Source organism: Delphinapterus leucas, chromosome 18 (assembly GCF_059928025.1).
Source record: "Delphinapterus leucas isolate spDelLeu-1000000601 "Yukka" chromosome 18, BTC_Dleu_Yukka2, whole genome shotgun sequence".
NCBI lineage: Eukaryota > Metazoa > Chordata > Mammalia > Artiodactyla > Monodontidae > Delphinapterus > Delphinapterus leucas.
The window spans coordinates 54,619,886-54,640,972 of record NC_143146.1 but is presented as its reverse complement, the minus strand read 5'-3'; the positions used below and the strand labels follow the sequence as shown (position 1 = coordinate 54,640,972).

Below are 21,087 nucleotides of genomic sequence, written 5' to 3'. Positions count from 1 at the left end.
ATTCTGTGTTTATGCAATATTTATGCAGTATTTTACACTAATAGTTACGGACATAATTAATCCCTTATTGTAAAGTTGGTGGCTTGCATCAGCTAGTCTTGGTGTATTCTTTTATTCCCTTAAATCCCAGATTTTCTTAGTATTTTATACTACTGGCAGGATATTTTCTGGTAGCTACTTTTTGCAGTTATTTATCAAACTAATTACTTATATCCGGGTTTCTCAAGGGAATCTCAGAAAAATTAATGTATACCATTCAAAGGCCCTAAAAACATTTAAGGTATATAATTCCTTTAGGGTTCAAATCTATATTCTCTGGTACATTTTGTGCAGTTATGCTTCTTCTCATTTTAATAAGACATTTTTATTTTTAGTAGGGTTTCTCTGTTGCAAATCAAAAGAGCAAAATTCAAAATGACACAGAATCTTAATATACATATATGGATGTTTTCCAGGGATCTGAATGAGGAGGTGAAATGTTTAAGTTTAGACAATGGTGGCTCTAAAGGAACTAGTTTTCATGTCCTGTTATTTCTAAATTTTTTAAGGAAACAGAAAGAGGAAATGGTTCGGCCTCTATGATATCATTAGTGCTATTTTTATTCTCTTAAGTTCAGAGGTTTCAAGGATAAGAAAAATATATGCAAAACTGAGGGCATTCATCTTTCTTGATTTTTATTAGTGTGCTTTCAAAACGCTCGTATGGAATCAGCACATTTCTTCTTAAAATTTTGTCTTTCCACTTGCTTTAGGGATGTGAGTGTAGGCAGGAAGAATAAGGAAATGATATATATATTTTTAACAATTCCATGTTACAGTATATGTTAAAATAAGTAAGGATATTAAAACAACTTCATGGTACTAAAACCCAAAAATTCTATAGATAGAAACATTTGAAAAAGCTGTTACTCCATTTTAAAGATTAGCTTAATATTGAAATCATGTTACTGACCCATTTCAGACTGTTCTGAAAAAATTCTGTTAATTAAGTTTGACTAGGTTCAGTTGTTCTGTGAAAGTTCAGTTTTACTTTGGTGTCCTTGCACTTTCACACAATGGAAAATAACTTTCAGACAATTGAAAATAATTTCTTATTATACCTAATATTATGGAAAGTGGGGGCAATTATCTTTTTAAGAAAAAGCTGGAATTTTCATCTTTTCTCCCAATACAGGATCTTAATTATGAAAACCAACTACTTTTATTAAAGAGGATACTTTTTTTTCCCCGTAGGAGGGTTTTTATTTTAATGCACAGATATATTAGAAATGAAGAACGGCTCTTTTTCACATGATAGCATGCAGAGACTTGATATGATAAAACTGAACTGAGCTAGTCTTTTAATAAATGCCAGGTGTTTTCCATTTTTTACCCCTCTGAAGATTGAAAAAAGGGAAAATATTCCTGGTCTGTAGTTGTGGTTGGCATTAATAGCTTTGAATTCTGTTGGTCTATTACTGCTTGTTGTGTAGCAGCAAATAATTATTTCAGTTTACTTCAGTCAGTAAAAGGGAGTCTCCAACTGCTAGGTTGGAAAAGGGGAGCCGTACGTACTGGTTGTCTTTCTCGTCATCTTTATTAGTAAATATTTCCTTATTTGAGTGAGGCGAGTATTGTAGACATTGTGTGAATTAACAAGATATGAATGTACTTTGGAATCATCCATCGCTACAGAATGAAGTAGTGCTTTTTTATATCTTGTACAGAATGGTGATTCAGGATGTGTTGGTATGAGAGTGAGGAATTTTCTCTGTCAAAATTAAAAAAAAAAAAAGAAATGTTACCAGTTGCTAGCCTCATCTCCTTAGGAGTTCGAACCTCTTATGCCAGAGACACAATCCTCATCTCCTCTTCTTGGGCCCACGCAAAAGGAGCTGAGTTGGGTTAGAAAACCATCTGTTTTCAGTCTGAAGCTGGGATTTTCAAAATTAACCCCCTATCATTTCTTTAACAATATGGTTTCAGTGGGATACCTTCTTCACGTTACCTCCTTTCTGAATATCAATAGAAATGCTTAAAGGAAATAAGGCCTACTCTTTCCCTTTTTTTCCTTCTTTTTTTTTCCACCTTTTAATTTATACTACTTTGTTATACATTTTATTGATACGTATCTTCCTGCAATCTCATAATTCCTATCAGAATAAGGAAGGAGTATAAATAAATGAGACAGTTTCACATTAAGTTAATGTCTCTTTTTTAAAGCTGTGCTTCCCACCTGGGAGTCATTTAAGATATCACCTATGTAATGTTTAATAAAAAATAGGTGGTAAGCCCCACCTTGGATCTGCTGAATCCAAATCTTCAGGGTGATAAGGCCTAAGCTTCTATCAATATATTTTTCCTCCAGCTGTTTCTGATACATATCTTTGACTTAGAACCACTGTGCTAAAGCATGTTTTCTGTTTGTTTTATGCTCTAGGACAATATGTAATGTAACTCTATCCTGACTGTTTTTCTGGAATAATTAATACCAAGAGTTTTCTTTAAATTTACCTGTTTTTGTATTAATTTTTTAAAGGTTTATATATGTATATATATATATTTGATTTTTTTCATAATTCAATGATGAAAATGAAACAACATTTATTTTGATTTGTCCTATTTTTCTTGCAAGAGTGATCCATTTCCGGTTCTGTAGCATAGCCATGAGTGTGAATAAGCTCATTTTCACCATGAACCATCTCAGTAAACACTGATGATGATGATAGATTTAGTCTTACATGCTCATATAAATTGCATAGAATTTAAAATTCACAGTTGAAAAATGAGATAACATTAATGAGTTATGCCAAATTTTGATAATGTGTCAAAGTCGGATCTTTAGGGCTATGTTGCTGAGTTTTGTCAATGAAAAAAATGAATCAGTAGTCAATCTAAGGAAGAAACGGAAAATTTTACTCGAGCCAACATGAGGATTATAACCCAGGAGACAGTCTCTTAGAGAGCTCTGAGAACTGTTCCGAAGAGGTAAAGGGAGAGGTCAGTGTGTGTGTGATTTTTGCCAAAGGGGACACCTGCAATCAAGCACACATCTCAGTAGAAGGTCGCTGCTAGTCATGAGGAACAGACGTCTTAGTTAATAGTTTTAGTGTTTTTCTAAGTATGGAGAAATGCAAGAATCCAGGTTCATAAAAAATTTCTTCTGAAAATATCTAACCACCTGAAGGCCAGTTGTGTCAGTTTCCCCAGAGCACAAAGTGCCGTATCCTGACCTTCACCCTGTAGGTCAGCGGCTGCAGTGATTACTGACTTGATTCTTGTAGAACTGGATGGTGGGTATCCTGACCTTCACCCTGAATTCCTTTCAGGGTGTATTGTAGGTCAGCGGCTGCAGTGATTACTGACTTGATTCTTGTAGAACTGGATGGTGGGCAACATTCTTTATTTTACAATCCCTTCCCTTTTAGTCTTAACTTTGACCAAGGTTTGGGAGGCATTATGTGACCAGTTTGTCCCATGGCAATAGGAATGCTCATTCTCAGGTCGGGCAGGGATTTTGTTCACAGGTCACTCAATGTGCTACAGCTGGACTAGGCCCTGTTAGCAGTTGCCAAAAGCCTCTGAACCACCTAGCTTGCTAGTCAGTTTTGGTCTAGGAAAAGGTAGTCCTTTTGTTGCTTCTTCCCATACTAGAGTTACACTATTACAATCATTGATATATAGAACTATATTGATAGGACTATATATTTGATCAATCATTTCAAGGCACCTAATCATCATTAATTTTATCTGAGGCTCAGTCACACCTTTGGTAATGCAGGAAACAGTAATCTTGTAAAATAGAATATAAGAAACATAGATAGTAATATTAATAAGTAAGTATTTAATAAGTAAGTATTTAAGTTCTTAAACTTCCATTAGGTGCCGCCCAGTATCTACCCAGTCATCTGATCAGTCTGTTCTGCACCAATCACTGTCTTTAAGGAAAATGATATATTGGCTTTGTACATGAAGTTCACCAGAGATGTTTGCACATACAAGGCGAGTGGTGGGTCATCGTGACCCCCTCACTGGATTGAGAAAGGAATGCTGTCTTCTAAGGAGTTACATGGTTGGCCCCAGAAGAAGAAAAATTGATGTTTATGATTAAGTAGGCCTTTCTGCCATTGGGGAGGTCTGGTTAATGCATAAAGCAGATGCAAAATGCACACTAGAGGGGAGGGAGGAGGCCCAAACGGGCAGAGAAAAAAATTACGTTTAAATTTTTCTTGTCTTGCCTTAAAATGTGAAGTTTTGTTTATTTTATTTTTTAAATTTATTGATTTATTTATATATTTATTTATTTTTGGCTGCTTTGGGTCTTCGTTGCTGCGTGTGGGCTTTCTCTAGTTGCGGCGAGCGGGGGCTACTCTTCGTTGTGGTGCGCGGGCTTCTCATCGTGGTAACTTCTCTTGTTGCAGAGCATGGGCTCTAGGCACATGGACTTCAGTAACTGCGGCACGCAGGCTCAGTAGTTGTGGCTCGCGGGCTCTAGAGCACAGGCTCAGTAGTTGTGGTACGTGGGCTTAGTAGCTCCAAGGCATGTGGGATCTTCCCGCACCAGGGCTTGAACCCATGTCCCCTGCATTGGCAGTGGGATTCTTAACCACTGCACCAACAGGGAAGTCCCTGAATTTTTATTTCATCAGTTTGAATATTATTGTTTCTCAAGTGTCATTATGATTCAATATAAGCCTATTTATACTTCCTAAGTCAGTATTTTTTGGATAGTGATAAAATTGAAATGATCAAGACTTACATTTTAACCTTGATTTCAATACAGATTTGTTGCCACTGTGAATATAAACAAATTCATTCACTTTCCATCTTCTTAAGACTGGAGTTGGGTATCAAAGAATTTACAAAAGCCTTTACATTTTTGGATAAAATTGACTAAATGTTTAACTTTTGTTTGATATAAGTGTTACAGAATTTATCTGAAGTTGATAACACAAAAGAAACTATTATCTTCAACATTAACACGTGTAAGAAAAAATTATTCATATTATATAGCACCAAAATTTTTTACAGTAAGTAGATGTTTATATGCTACTACTATTAATAGCTTGCTTAAACCTGTTACACTGTTTTAGCACTAGTACATTGTGTATGTGCTTTAAAAAATTGCACCACATTGTAAATCAACTGTACTCCAATAAAAATTAATTTAAAAAAATTGCTTGTAAGTGCTATTATTTGTCAATTCCTGTACCTCATCTGATGGCTGTCCTCCTCAGTTTCCTCCATTTTCAAGCCTCTTTAAATGAATAACTGTGGTGGTTCCTAGCATGGCTTTTTGGGAGAACTCAACTGCAAGAAAATGCACGTCATTGATAAGCATCTCCTCCCAGTGAGTTTGTATGGCCTCTGATTCTTAAAAAGGAATCCATATATTTTGGCCCTTTCAGGAGTAAAGCCGATTGAGTTAAATTCCTTTGAAGTTGGGTAGAAATTACTGCCGTCATCTGTGTAGATACCAAGTGAACATTTTAAAAGAGGGGGCAAATGCTAAATGAAATAGAGAAGAAAAACAAAACAAAACAAAACCCGTACTATATATATTATGTGGCTGAATAATAGGAAAAAAATTCAAATGACCAAGAAAAGCTTCTGAATATCTTTCTCTTTGGATTGGAGAAGATGACTCCCCAGTTGTTGTATGGAATGTTATATTCAGAGAGAGGTAACGCTAAAGCTAAAGAAACTATCCTCCATGTCTTAAAAATTAATTCTGCATTTTCTTTGGTGGGTGTTGGGGATTGGTTTCAGGATATGACAGCGCGTGAGCTGCTACAGCAGAGATACACGCTTCCAAATGGAGACACTGCCTGGCGGTCCTCACCCCTTGTAAATGCTGCTCTGGAAGGGAAGCTGGTCCTCTTGGATGGCATTCACAGAGTCAATGCCGGTACATTCGCTGTATTACAAAGGTCTGTATGAGTCACACACACAAAAACACACCGCGTAAGCAGCAGACGTGGAACTTTCTCAATCTTCTAATTTAAACTGGGTTACATAGTCCCTGAGGAATTTATAATTCTATATCCAAGTAGAACAGCAGATATTTTTATTGTTTTAACCACAGTAGAGTAAAACTTCAAATAATGAACATTTTGGGAAAAGCCACCGCCATCGCAAAATTCTGTGTGTAAGAGCTGAAAAAAGAAAACTTTTAAGTAGTAATTTTGAAACTTTATACAGGTTGATGGATATATGCAATGTCATACAGCTGAAGTTTCTGCAGTTTGTCAAAGCTTCACTGTTTACAAACTCCTTTTCAATCTTAAATCTAAATTATTGGTGATACTGTCGGCATTTTTCTTTTTTGAGAGAGAAAATATAGTTCCTTATATAAAATGTATAATACCTCTTTGATTATATTTTCTACAGGCTAAAGTTCACTTTGTGTTTACAAACTTGAACATTTGTGTCACTGTTGTTTTCTTATTTCAGTTTAGGTGGGGCAAATATCCACACATTCCTAGTTAAATTCTCTTTAATGTTAAGACTTCGTGTGTAACTTTCATGGAAAATATTCCCATCTTGTGTCACTTCGGGAGATTAATGATACCATTTTTGTTTGTTTGTTTGTTACATCTTGATTCTATCACTTATAGACATTGTTTAACTTTTAAATCTAAATTTTAACTTATTGGGAAATTTCAAATAAGTGAAATAATCTAGTTCCCCAACTAACCATTCAAAAGTTTTTTGTCCTTGACAAGATGCAAATACTGAGCGTAATTAAGGATTCTAAGAACACTGTGTTAATCCTGATTCAATTTGAGAGCACTTAAAAGTAATAATCACAGGGCTTCCCTGGTGGCGCAGTGGTTGGGAGTCCACCTGCCTATGCAGGGGACAGGGGTTCGTGCCCCGGTCCAGGAGGATCCCGCATGCCGCGGAGCGGCTGGGCCCGTGAGCCATGGCCGCTGAGCCTGAGCGTCCGGAGCCTGTGCTCCGCAACGGGAGAGGCCACAACAGTGAGAGGCCCGCGTACCGCAAAAAAAAAAAAAAAAAAAGTAATAATCACAAACTTCAGTGATTTACCATAAACATTCTATAGATTTACAGTATTTTTCTCTTCTAAACAGGCAAATGCAAACACAAACAAAATAATACCTACTGCCTCCTTTTACTGGCTATCTCTTGCCTGTTAGGCGAAGTAGTGGTAATAGCAGCAGCAGCTACCATTAATTGAGTACTTTCTTTACACCAGGCATCGTGCTAAGCCAGTGTTTCTCAGATTCGCAACCGTGAAATATCCTTTTGGGAATGAGGCTTAAAAATTACTGATGCCTGGGCTCCACCTCCTCAAACTCTGATGTAATTGATCCAGGATGAGGCCTGGACATTGGCATTTTTAACTGCTTCCCAGTAGATTCTAATGTGCAGCTGAGATCGAGAACAGCTATGTTAAGCGTGTGCCTTCCATTAGCTGTTCAATGTTCACAGCAATACTGTGAGGTTGGTATTATTGCCCTAGTTTTATAAAAGATGAAATTTAAACAGGCGGGGGCTTCCCTGGTAGCACAGTGGTTGAGAGTCCGCCTGCCGATGCAGGGGACACGGGTTCGTGCCCCGGTCCGGGAAGATCCCACATGCCGCGGAGCCTGCGCGTCCGGAGCCTGTGCTCCGCAACGGGAGAGGCCACAACAGTGAGAGGCCCGCGTACCGCAAAAAAAAAAAAAAATTTAAACAGGCGGATTAGTTCTTCCCCTTCCCAGTCCATTCAACTAATAAGATACAGGCCTGGGACTTGAACCCAGGTCTGAGTGACTCCACTGCCCATGCTCTTAACCTCTGCATTATGCAGTCTCTCCTCTCCTCCGTGCTCACCGAGCGGAGGTCTGTGGGGCGACTGTACTACGGGCATCAAGAAACTTTAGTGGTTGGTTTAAGACCTAGAACAGCAGGTTTCAACCTCTGCAACATCTGGAAGACAATGCTGTTTGTGCTGTGGATGGCTAGGTCCCATCATAGTTGGTATATGAAATAGCATTAGTTATTTCATTGTAAAGATTTTAGATATTTTAAATCCTGTAATTGTAAAGATAGAAATATTTTGATAATACTACGCCTTAAAGAGTTATGTTAGACTCAAGTGAATATGTACCAGCTGCCTTGTTCATTAATATTTACCTCATGGTTATCCTGAGTCAGGCATTCAGCTGTCTCTCTTTTTGTTTTTTTAGTTGTTTTACAATGTTGTGTTAGTTTTTTTTTTTTAACATCTTTATTAGAGTATAATTGCTTTACAATGGTGTGTTAGTTTCTGCTTTATAACGAAGTAAATCAGCCATAGATATACATATATCCCCACATCTCCTCCCTCTTGTGTCTCCCTCCCACCCTCCCTATCCCACCCCTCTAGGTGGACACAAAGCACCAAGCTGATCTCCTTGTGCTATGTGGCTGCTTCCCACTAGCTATCTGTTTTACGTTTGGTAGTGTATATATGTCCAGGCCACTCTCTCACTTCATCCCAGCTTACCCCTCCCCCTCCCTGTGTCCTTGAGTCCATTCTCTACGTCTGTGTCTTTATTCCTGTCTTGCCCTTAGATTCTTCATAACCTCTTTTTTGTTGTTTTTTTTTAGATTCCATATATATGTGTTAGGGTGCGGTATTTGTTTTTCTCTTTCTGAATTACTTCACTCTGTATGACAGTCTCTGGGTCCATCCACCTCACTACAAATAACTCAATTTCGTTTCTTTTTATGGCTGAGTAATAGTCAATTGTATATATGGGCCACATCTTCTTTATCCATTCATCTGTTGATGGACACTTAGGCTGCTTCCATGTCCTGGCTGTTGTAGGTAGAGCTGCAGTGAACATTGTGGTACATGGCTCTTTGAATTATGGTTTTCTCAGGGTATATGCCCAGTAGTGGGATTGCTGGGTCGTATAGTAGTTTTATTTGCAGTTTTTTAAGGAACCTCCATACTGTTCTCCATAGTGGCTGTATCAATTTACATTCTCACCAACAGTGCAAGAGTGTTCCCTTTTCTCCACATCCTCTCCAGCATTTATTGTTTCTAGATTTTTTGATGATGGCCATTCTGACTGGTGTGAGGTGATACCTCATTGTAGTTTTGATTTGCATTTCTCTAATGATTAGTGATGTTGAGCATCCTTTCATGTGTTTGTTGGCAATCTGTATATCTTCTTTGGAGAGATGTCTATTTAGATCTTCTGCCCATTTTTGGATTGGGTTATTTGATTTTTTGATATTGAGCTGTGTGAGCTGCTTGTAAATTTTGGAGATTAATCCTTTGTCAGTTGCTTCATTTGCAAATATTTTCTCCCATTCTGGGGGTTGTCTTTTCATCTTGGTTACGGTTTCCTTTGCTGTGCAAAAGTTTTTAAGTTTCATTAGGTCCCATTTGTTTACTTTTGTTTTTAGTTTCCATTTCTCTAGGAGGTGGGTCAAAAAGGATCTTGCTGTGATTTATGTCATATAGTGTTGTGCCTGTGTTTTCCTCTATAAGGTTTATAGTGTCTGGCCTTACATTTAGGTCTTTAATCCATTTTGAGTTTATTTTTGTGTATGGTGTTAGGGAGTGTTCTAATTTCATTCTTTTACATGTAGCTGTCCAATTTTCCCAGCACCACTTATTGAAGACGCTGTGTTTTCTCCATTGTATATTCTTACCTCCTTTATCAAAGATAAGATGACCATATGTGCGTGGGTTTATCTCTGGGCTTTCCATCCTGTTCCATTGACCTGTATTTCTGTTTTTGTGCCAGTACCATACTGTCTTGATTACTGTAGCTTTGTAGTATAGTCTGAAGTCCAGGAGCCTGATTCCTCCAGCTCTGTTTTTCTTTCTCAAGACTGCTTTGGCTATTTGGGGTCCTTTGTGTTTCCATGCAAATTGTGCAATTTTTTGTTGTAGTTCTGTGAAAAATGCCATTGGTCGTTTGATAGGGATTGCACTGAATCTGTAGATTGCTTTGGGTAGTATTGTCATTTTCACAATGTTGATTCTTCCAATCCAAGAACATGGTATATCTCTCCATGTGTTGGTATCATCTTTAATTTCTTTCATCAATGTCTTATAGTTTTCTGCGTATAGGTCTTTTGTCTCCTTAGGTAGGTTTATTCCTAGGTATTTTATTCTTTTTGTTGCAGTGGTAAATGGGAGCGTTTCCTTAATTTCTCTTTCAGATTTTTCATCATCAGTGTATAGGAATGCAAGATTTCTATGCATTAATTTTGTATCCTGCTACTTTACCAATAAGCTGTTTCTTTTCATTTCCTTCCTTCTTCCCCTTTCTAGCTCCTCCTCCTCCTCCTCCCTATTCACATCTAGTAACCATGACTACTGTCCTCCAGTACAGAAACCAACAGTTTTTGCCAAGTATAACAGCACTAGCCAACTTAAAATTTCAAAAGGTGCATTTAACAAAATTGCTAGACTCAATTGCCAGTAATAATACATATGACTAAAATATTAACTGACTGATGCTACCTCTAATAACTTCAGTGTTCAAAACTGATTAATTTGTTTGCCGACCTTCCCCTATCCCATTAGATTGATCCATGACCGAGAGCTTAGCCTCTATGATGGCTCTAGGCTGCTGAGAGAAGACCGGTATATGCGTTTAAAGGAGGAGCTACAAATGTCTGATGAGCAGCTACAGAAGAGGTAATTTGGGGTATACTACTCTTACTCTTCTTGTCAAGTGTACCTTTTTAAAAATTATTCTTCTAAACCTAGGGTGAATCCAAGATATCTTTGAACAGCTTAATAATTTGGTGTTCTAGACAAGATCATGTTTTGGCACTTTTTAATGCTTGAGTTTGCTATCCTAGATGTACTCTGTACTTTCAGCCTTACTTTTACATAAGGGGTTAAACATTTTATAAGAGCATTAGTTTTAAGAAGATAATTCCTCTTCTGCTGTCCAGAGCAATTCAATTTTGGCCCCAAACTTTGTATCACTTCAGAAAAAGCAAAAAGGGAGCCTCACAGTTAATTGGGCCTACCATCCTGGGAAGTGATCAGTGATTTCTGGGGTTTGTCACCTGCTGCAAGATTACCCTTTGTGCCTTATTTTAACATTCCTTCCAGAGCTGTAACAACCAAATTCAATGTATGAGATTGGATTGGATCCTGGATCAGGAGATGAAATGAAAACAGCTATAAAAGACATTTTAGGACAATTGAGAAAGTGTAGATGATATTGAATTAATATTAATTTTCTTAGGTACCATAATGGTACTGTGTTTATGAGGGGGTTGACCTAAAACAAATAGACTTCGAATTGTTTCTCCGGCAAAAATGCATTTATTCAAGATCAACAAAGCACTGCAGTTTAGGATCGCTAACCATGGCAAGCCACGTGCAAGTCCTTATGCAACAAGAAGAGGAGGAAGGACCCTTCTAAAAGGGAAAACGGAAGTCGGGAGAGCTATAGTGAACAAAGAATCCACTGGAGGAATTGAGAGTTCAAAGTGTAGTGGCTTTACATTGGCTGAGTCCTGCCAGTCTCTCATTGGTGAGCTCTTGCCAGGCAAGAAAAGGAAGTTTTTCTTCTTCCTGTTGGGCTCTGCTATTGTCACAGGGCATGGGAGCTCCCACTTCTGGCCTTCCGACTACTTAATTGAGGTTTCTGTCTATTGATTTTTTTGCAAGGAGAATATTTCTATTCCTAGGAGCCATATGTTGAAATATTTAAGGGATAAAATGAAAAGATTTCTACAACTTACTTCCAAATGTTTCAGGGAAAGAAAAGACATGATGAATGGTTACAAATACACACACCACAAAGAGCAAGGGAGAGTGAGAGGACAAAGTTCCCCTATCCCATTAGATTGAATGGGATTGATTAAAATCTTAACAATTGGCGAAATCTAGGTGAAGGATATATGGGTGTTCATATTCTATTCTTTCAAATCTTCTATGGGTTTGAAAAATGCCAAATTAAGAAGTTAAAAAGAAAGTATTTCTTTGAGCTGCACACTATACTTTCCTTTAGAGGAGGTTTAGCAATTATAAGTAATTTTCTGTCTCATTACATTTCCATGGATATTTTCGTGTAATTAGAGATTGTTACTTTGGGGAATTCCTATTTACTTAATTGGATCTTGTTTGATTGTAGCTCCCCCTTCCCCCAAAGGGCTTGCTACCATATTTAAAACAATAAAATCCTACAAATAATAATTACATATGTTTCTTACTGTGATTATGTTTTAAGGAGAATTTTTAAAACTTTCCTTGGAATTTTCTTCTAGAGTGGAAATATTAAATCTTACTCTCTCTGTATAAGTTATTTAAAAATTCACTTGATTACACAGCTCTTTATGCTTCCGAGGTGCCTATCATCAGATTCCTCTACCCCAGTAGGTGGTTTGGTTGAGTGTTTAGGGAAGCAAATAATAAGGATACCTCTCATATCATACCTTGGAATTATAACATTCAGCTACTGTACGTTATTTACATCACGCATCAGGGAACAGTTGTATTTTCAAGGAGATGAATCAAAGTAATTGGGAAGTAACTATCAGGAAGACTGCCCCTTGGTTTCCCTTAGGACTTAGGGAGCAGTGTCTTCTAGCCAAATGTCCAGGAAATGACAACCGTTTTCTATGAAAAGAACCCAAGTTCTCCCTAATGGTCACAAGCAGTTTTACAAATGAAAACACTTTCAGGAACAAAGTGGCCCTTAGCTTCGCGTTCAGGATTTGGCTCAGACTGGTTAGTAGTCCTTCCTTCTCGAAGCGTCCTGTCTTCATCGCTACTGATTTTCTTCACTCCCATGAATAGAAACCCAGCTCAGTTCTGTCTCAGAAGTCACTCTAAATAGGTGGAGACAGATCAGAGCGCTGCTTAGTTTCCTTCGCTTATTTTTACATTTTTACTTGAGTTTTTGTTTTTTTAAATAATTGTTAAATATGCCAGAAATTTGATCCAGATAGTTTTCAAGGCTTTTAATGAAAGATGCCAGTTCTCTGTTATCTGTCCTGAGACACTTTCCTGTTTCCTATTCCTCAGAGGCTACCACTTTCAACTCTGAGCTGTTTCTTTTGATATTTACCTCCATATCACTAAACAATATACTTTCATTGACATTTTTTGATTTATTTTTCAGTGTCAGCCATTGTCCATTGATTTCCTACTATGGAAAATTACAGTTTAGCTCTCTTTCACCATCCCTCTGCCCACTACACATACATACTTCCTATCTTCCATTCTTCCTAAATATTAGGTAATCATTTTGTTTAGAACTTCATTCAGTGTTTGCATTATTATCATGGCACAAGGACTGTACACAGCTGAACCATTCAATAAACTACCGTTGTTTTTCTTTTCTTATATGCGTTTTGTTTTTCCTAAAGTTAGTAATTGCCTGCATATGAAGAGAGGTAGATATAGAAATAAACAATTAAAATGCAACTTTTAAATGTTACAATAGAGATCTCTACATAATGCTGTGTGAACACAAATGAGGAAGTGACCCTCTTTTCTTTTCTTTTTTTCTTGTTACCTCACAGAGATTTATTAGTGAAGGCAAGGTGCTTTAAAAAGTTGGCAAATATAAACAGGTAGTTTATTTGCACCGAAAAAAAGAAGCTTTTCAAATTGGCTTGAATTTTCATTTTTTTATTTTTTTTACAGCTTTATTGGAGTATAATTGCTTTACAATTGTGTGTTAGTTTCTGCTATATAACAAATTGAATCAGTTATACATATACATATGTTCGCATATCTCTTCCCTCTTGTGTCTCCCTCCCTCCCACCCTCCCTATCCCACCCCTCTAGGTGGTCACAAAGCACCTAGCTGATCTCCCTGTGCTATGCGGCTGCTTCCCACTAGCTATCTATTTTACGTTTGGTAGTGTATATATGTCCATGCCACTCTCTCACTTTGTCACAGCTTACCCTTCCCCCTCCCCATATCCGCAAGTCCATTCTCTACTAGGTCTGTGTCTTTATTCCTCTCTTACCCCTAGGTTCTTCATGACATATTTTTTTTCCCTTAAATCCCATATATATGTGTTAGCATACAGTATTTGTCTTTCTCTTTCTGACCTACTGCAGTCTGTATGACAGACTCTAGGTCCATCCATCTCATTACAAATAGCTCAATTTCATTTCTGTTTATGGCTGAGTAATATTCCATCGTATATATGTGTCACATCTTCTTTATCCATTCATCCGATGATGGACACTTAGGTTGTTTCCAACTCCTGGCTGTTGTAAATAGACCTGCAATAAACATTGTGGTACATGACTCTTTTTGAATTATGGTTTTCTCAGGGTATATGCCCAGTAGTGGGATGGCTGGGTCATACGGTAGTTCTATTTGTAGTTTTTTAAGGAAACTCCATACTGTTCTCCATAGTGGCTATACCAATTCATATTCCCACCAGCAGTGCAAGGGTGTTCCCTTTTCTCCACACCCTCTCCAGCATTTATTGTTTGTAGATTTTTTGATGATGGCCATTCTGACCGGTGTGAGATGATATCTCATTGTAGTTTTGATTTGCATTTCTCTAATGATTAATGATATTGAGCATTCTTTCATGTGTTCGTTGGCAATCTGTATATCTTCTTTGGAGAAATGTCTATTTAGGTCCTCTGCCCATTTTTGGATTGGGTTTTTTTTTGTTATTGAGCTGAAAGAGCTGCTTGTAAATTTTGGAGATTAATCCTTTGTCAGTTGCTTCATTTGCAAATATTTTCTCTCATTCTGAGAGTTGTCTTTTGGTCTTGTTTATGGTTTCCTTTGCTGTGCAAAAGCTTTGAAGTTTCATTAGATCCCATTTGTTTATTTTTGATTTTATTTCCATTTCTCTAGGAGGTGGGTCAAAAAGGACCTTGCTGTGATTTATGTCATAGAGTGTTCTGCCTATGTTTTCCTCTAAGAGTTTGAGAGTTTCTGGCCTTACATTTAGGTGTTTAGTCCATTTTGAGCTTATTTTTGTGTATGGTGTTAGGGAGTGATCTAATCTCATACTTTTACATGTAGCTGTCCAGTTTTCCCAGCACCACTTATTGAAGAGGCTGTCCTTTCTCCACTGCACATTCCTGCCTCCTTAATCAAAGATAAGGTGACCATATGTGCATGGGTTTATCTCTGGGCTTTCTACCCTGTTCCATTGATCTATATTTCTGTTTTTGTGCCATTACCATACTGTCTTGATTACTGTAGCTTTGTAGTATACTCTGAAGTCAGGGAGCCTGATTCCTCCAGCTCCGTTTTTCGTTCTCAAGATTGCTTTGGCTATTCGGGGTCTTTTGTGTTTCCATACAAATTGTGAAATTTTTTGTTCTAGTTCTGTGAAAAATGCCACTGGTAGTTTGTTAGGGATTGCACTGAATCTGTAGATTGCTTTGGGTAGTAGAGTCATTTTCACAATGTTGATTCTTCCAATCCAAGAACATGGTATATCTCTCCATCTATTTGTATCATCTTTAATTTCTTTCATCAGTGTCTTATAATTTTCTGCATACAGGTCTTTTGTCTCCTTAGGTAGGTTTATTCCTAGGCATTTTATTCTTTTTTTTGCAGTGGTAAATGGGAATGTTTCCTTAAATTGTCTTTCAGATTTTTCATCATTAGTGTATGGGAATGCAAGAGATTTCTGTGCATTTATTTTGTATCCTGCTACTTTACCAAATTCATTGATTAGCTCTAGTAGTTTTCTGGTAACATCTTTAGAATTCTCTATGTATAGTATTATGTCATCTGCAAACAGTGACAGCTTTACTTCTTCTTTTCCGATTTGGATTCCTTTTATTTCCTTTTCTTCTCTGATTGCTGTGACTAAAACTTCCAAAACTATGTTGAATAAGAGTGGTGAGAGTGGGCAGCCTTGTCTTGTTCCTGATCTTAGTGGAAATGGTTTCAGTTTTTCACCATTAAGGACAATGTTGGCTGTGGGTTTGTCATATATGGCCTTTATTATGTTGAGGTAGGTAGCCTCTATGCCTACTTTCTGGAGGTTTTTTTTTTTTGCAGTACACGGGCCCCTCACTGCTGTGGCCTCTCCCGTTGCGGAGCACAGGCTCCGGACGCGCAGGCTCAGCGGCCATGGCTCACGGGCCCAGCCGCTCCGCAGCATGTGGGATCCTCCCAGACCAGGGCACGAACCCGCGTCCCCTGCATCAGCAGGCAGACTCTCAACCACTGTGCCACCAGGGAAGCCCTCTGGAGGGTTTTTATCATAAATGGGTGTTGAACTTTGTCGAATGCTTTCTCTGAAATTATTGAGATGACCATATGGTTTTTCTTCTTCAGTTTGCTAATGTGGTGTATCACGTTGATTGATTTGCGTATATTGAAGCATCCTTGCATTCCTGGAATAAACCCCACTTGTTCATGGTGTATGCTTCTTTTAATGTGCTGTTGGATTCTGTTTGCTAGTATTTGGTTGAGGATTTTTGCATCTATGTTCATCAGTGATATTGGCCTGTAGTTTTCTTTCTTTGTGACATCCTTGTCTGGTTTTGGTATTAGGGTGATGGTGGCCTCGTAGAATGAGTTTGGGAGTGTTCGTCCCTCTGCTATATTTTGTAAGAGTTTGAGAAGGATAGGTGTTAGCTCTTCTCTAAATGTTTGATAGCATTCACCTGTGAAGCCATCTGGTCCTGGGCTTTTGTTTGTTGGAAGATTTTTAATCACAGGTTCAATTTCAGTGCTTGTGATTGGTCTGTTCATATTTTCTATTTCTTCCTGTTTCAGTCTTGGCAGGTTGTGCTTTTCTAAGAATATGTCCATTTCTTCCAGATTGTCCATTTTATTGGCATAGAGTTGCTTGTAGTAATCTCTCATGATCTTTTGTATTTCTGCCGTGTTAGTTGTTACTTCTCCTTTTTCATTTCTCATTCTATTGATATGAGTCTTCTCCCTTTTTTTCTTGATGAGTCTGGCTAATGCTTTATCAATTTTGTTTATCTTCTCAAAGAACCAGCTTTTAGTTTTATTGATCTTTGCTATTGTTTCCTTCATTTCTTTTTCATTTATTTCTGATCTGATCTTTATGGTTTCTTTCCTTCTGCTAACTTTAGGGTTTTTTTGTTCTTCTTTCTCTAATTGCTTTAGGTGCAAGATTAGATTGTTTATTCGAGATGTTTCCTGTTTCTTAAGGTAGGAGTGTATTGCTATAAACTTCCCTCTTAGAACTGCTTTTGCTGCATCCCATAGGTTTTTGGTCATCATGTTTTCATAGTCATTTGTTTGTAGGTATTTTTTGATTTCCTCTTTCATTTCTTCATTGATCTCTTGGTTATTTAGTAGTGTATTGTTTAGCCTCCATGTGTTTGTATTTTTTACAGATTTTTTTTTGTGTAATTGATATCTAGTCTCATAGCGTTGTGGTCAGAAAGATACTTGATACAATTTAACTTTTTTTAAATTTACCAAGGCTTGATTTGTGACCCAAGAAATGGTGTATCTTGGAGAATGTTCCATGAGCACTTGAGGAGAAAGTGTATTCTGTTGTTTTTGGATGGAATGTCCTATAAAAATGAATTAAGTCCATCTTGTTTAATGTGTCATTTAAACCCTGTGTTTCCTTATTTATTTTTATTTTGGATGATCTGTCCATTGGTGAAAGTGGGGTGTTAGAGTCCCCTACTATGAACGTGTTACTGTCGATTTCCCCTTTTACGGCTGTTAGTATTTGCCTTATGTGTTGAGGTGCTCCTATGTTGGGTGCATAAATATTTACAATTGTTATATCTTCTTGGATTGATCCCTTGATCATTATGTAGTGTCCTTCTTTGTCTCTTCTAATAGTCTTTATTTTAAAGTCTTATTTTGTCTGATATGAGAATTGCTGCTCCGGCTTTCTTTTGGTTTCCATTTGCATAGAATATCTTTTTCCATCCCCTCACTTTCAGTCTGTATGTGTCTCTAGGTCTGAAGTGGGTCTCTTGTAGACAGCATATATATGGGTCTTGTTTTTGTATCCATTCAGCCAATCTGTGTCTTTTGTTGGGGGCATTTAATACATTTACATTTAAGGTAATTATCGATATGTATGTTCCTATTCCCATTATCTTAATTGTTTTGGGTTTGTTATTGTAGTTCTCTTCCTTCTCTTGTGTTTCTTGCCTAGAGAAGATCCTTTCACATTTGTTGTAAAGCTGGTTTGGTGGTGCTGAACTCTCTCAGCTTTTGGTTGTCTGTAAAGGTTTTAATTTCTTCATCAAATCTGAATGAGTTCCTTGCTGGGTAGAGTAATCTTTGTTGTAGGTTTTTCTCCTTCATCACTTTAAATATGTCCTGCCAGTCCCTTCTGGCTTGCAGAGTTTCTGCTGAAAGATCAGCTGTTAACCTTATGGGGATTCCCTGTGTGTTATTTGTTGTTTTTCTCTTGCTGCTTTTAATATGTTTTCTTTGTATTTAATTTTTGACAGTTTGATTAATATGTGTCTTGGCGTATTTCTCCTTGGATTTATCCTGTATGGGACTCTCTGTGCTTCCTGGACTTGATTAACTATTTCCTTTCCCATATTAGGGAAGTTTTCACCTATAATCTGTTCAAATATTTTCTGTCCATTTCTTTTTCTCTTCTTCTTCTGGAACCCCTATAATTCAAATGTTGGTGTGTTTAATGTTGTCCCAGAGGTCTCTGAGACTGTCCTCAGTTCTTTTCATTCTTTTTTCTTTATTCTGCTCTGCAGTAGTTATTTCCACTATTTTATATTCCAGGTCACTTATCCGTTCTTCTGCCTCAGTTATTCTGCTATTGATCCCTTCTAGAGTATTTTTAATTTCATTTTTGTGTTGTTCATCGTTGTTTGTTTCATCTTTAGTTCTTCTAGGTCCTTGTTAAATGTTTCTTGCATTTTGTCTATTCTATTTCCAAGATTTTGGATCATGTTTACTATCATTATTCTGAATTCCTTTGCAGGTAGACTGCCTATTTCCTCTTCATTTGTTAGGTCTGGTGGTTTTTTATCTTGCTCCTTCATCTGCTGTGTGTTTTTCTGTCTTCTCATTTTGCTTATCTTACTGTGTTTGGGGTCTCCTTTTTGCAGGCTGCAGGTTCATAGTTCCTGTTGTTTTTGCTGTCTGTCCCCAGTGGCTAAAATTGGTTCAGTGGGTTGTGTAGGCTTCCTGGTGGAGGGGACTAGTGCCTGTGTTGTGGTGGATGAGGCTGGATCTTGTCTTTCTGGTGGGCAGGTTCACATCTGGTGGTATGTTTTGGGGTGTCTGGGGACTTGTGATTTTAGGCAGCCTCTCTGCTAATGGGTGGGGTTGTGTTCCTGTCTTGCTAGTTGTTTGGCATAGGGTGTCCAGCACTGTGGCTTGCTGGTTGTTGAGTGAAGCTGGGTGTTGGTGTTGAGATGGAGCTCTCTGGGAGATTTTCGCCGTTTGATATTATGTGGAGCTGGGAGGTCTCTTGTGGACCAGTGTCCTGAAGTTGGCTCTCCACCTCAGAGGCACAGCACTGACTCCTGGCTGCAGCACCAAGAGCCTTTCATCCACATGGCTCAGAATAAAAGGAAGTAAAAGTAGAAAGAAAGAAAGAAAGAAAGAGGATAAAATAAAATAAGGTAAACTAAAATAAAGTTATTAAAATAAAAAAAAATAATTATTAAGAAAAATTTTTTTTAAAAGTAAAAAAACCACAAAAACGGTTGGATAGAACCCTATGACAAATGGTGAAAGCAAAGCTGTACAGAAAGAATCTCACACAGAAGCATACACATTCACATTCACAAAAAGAGGAAAAGGGGAAAAAATAATAAATCTTGCTCTCAAAGTCCACCTCCTTAATTTGGGATGATTCGTTGTCTCTTCAGGCATTCCACAGATGCAGGGTACATCAAGTTGATTGTGGAGATTTAATCCGCAGCTCCTGAGGCTGCTGGGAGGGATTTCTCTTTCTCCTCTTTGTTCGCACAGCTCCCGGGGTTCAGCTTTGGATTTGGCGCCGCCTCTGCGTGTAGGTCGCCTGAGGGCATCTGTTCTTCGCTCAGACAGGACAGAGTTAAAGGAGCCGCTGATTCGGGGGCTCTGGCTCACTCAGGCCGCGGGGAGTGAGGGGTACGGAATGCGGACGAGCCTGTGGCGGCAGAGGCCGGCACGACGTTGCACCAGCCTGAGGCGCGCCGTGCGTTCTCCCGGGGAAGTTGTCCCTGGATCCCGGGACCCTGGCAGTGGCAGGCTGCACAGGCTCCCAGGTGGGGAGGTGTGAACAGTGACCTGTGCTTGCACACAGGCTTCTTGGTGGCTGCAGCAGCAGCATTAGCATCTCATGCCCGTCTCTGGTGTCCACGTTGATAGCCGTGGCTTGCGCCCGTCTCTGGAGCTTGTTTATTAGGTGCTCTGAATCCCGTCTTCTCACACACCCTGAAACAGTAGTCTCTTGCCTCTTAGGCAGTTCCAGACTTTTTCACAGACTCCCTCCCAGCTAGCTGTGGTGCACTAGCCCCCTTCAGGCTGTGTTTACACAGCCAACCCCAGTCCTTTCCCTGGGATCTGACTTCCGAAGCCTGAGCCTCAGCTCCCAGCCCCTTCCCGCCCCAGCAGGTGAGCAGAGAAACCTCTTGGGTTGGTGAGTGCTGGTCGGCACCGATCCTCTGTGCGGGGATCTCTCCGCTTTGCCCTCTGCACCCCTGTTGCTGCACTGTCCTCCGTGGCTCCGAAGCTTCCCCGCCGCCACCCCTCCATCTCCGCCAGTGAAGGGGCTTCCTGGTGTGTGGAAATCTTTCCTCCTTCACAGCTCCCTCCCAGAAGTGCAGGTCCCTTCCCTATGCTCTTGTCTCTCTTTTTTTTTTTTTTTTCTTTTGCCCTACCCAGGTACGTGGGGGAGTTTCTTGCCTTTTGGGAGGTCTGAGGTCTTCTGCCAGCCTTCAGTAGGTGTTCTGTAGGAGTTGTTCCACATGTAGATGTATTTCTGATGTAATTGTGGGGAGGAAGATGATCTTGAAGTCTTACTCCTCTGCCATCTTGAAGGTCTCTCCCTCCACTCCCTTCTTGTCTGCAAAGTTTCTACAGAAAAATCACGTGATAGCCATAGGGGGGTTCCCTTATATGTGACTCTTTTTCTCTTGCTGAGTTTAGAATTCTGTCTTTAACTTTTGGCATTTTAATTATGATATGTCTGGATGTGAGCCTTTTGGGGTTCATCTTGTTTGGGACT

At 38.7% G+C, this 21,087-nt stretch overlaps 1 protein-coding gene across 3 annotated transcripts in view; it reads left to right on the top strand.

Moving 5' to 3' along the window:
• The window catches only part of VWA8 (von Willebrand factor A domain containing 8), a 364,128-nt gene that overhangs the window by 100,679 nt on the left and 242,362 nt on the right, over window positions 1-21,087 (top strand). For all 3 annotated transcript variants that reach the window (XR_016388682.1, XM_022574923.2, XM_022574922.2), the window contains exons 13-14: window positions 5,749-5,909; window positions 10,517-10,630. Coding sequence is in view for 2 of the 3 variants with exons in the window: in XM_022574923.2 (XP_022430631.1) it covers window positions 5,749-5,909; window positions 10,517-10,630 (275 nt within the window). In the remaining variant the exon portion in view is untranslated. The remainder of the gene's footprint in view (window positions 1-5,748; window positions 5,910-10,516; window positions 10,631-21,087) is intronic.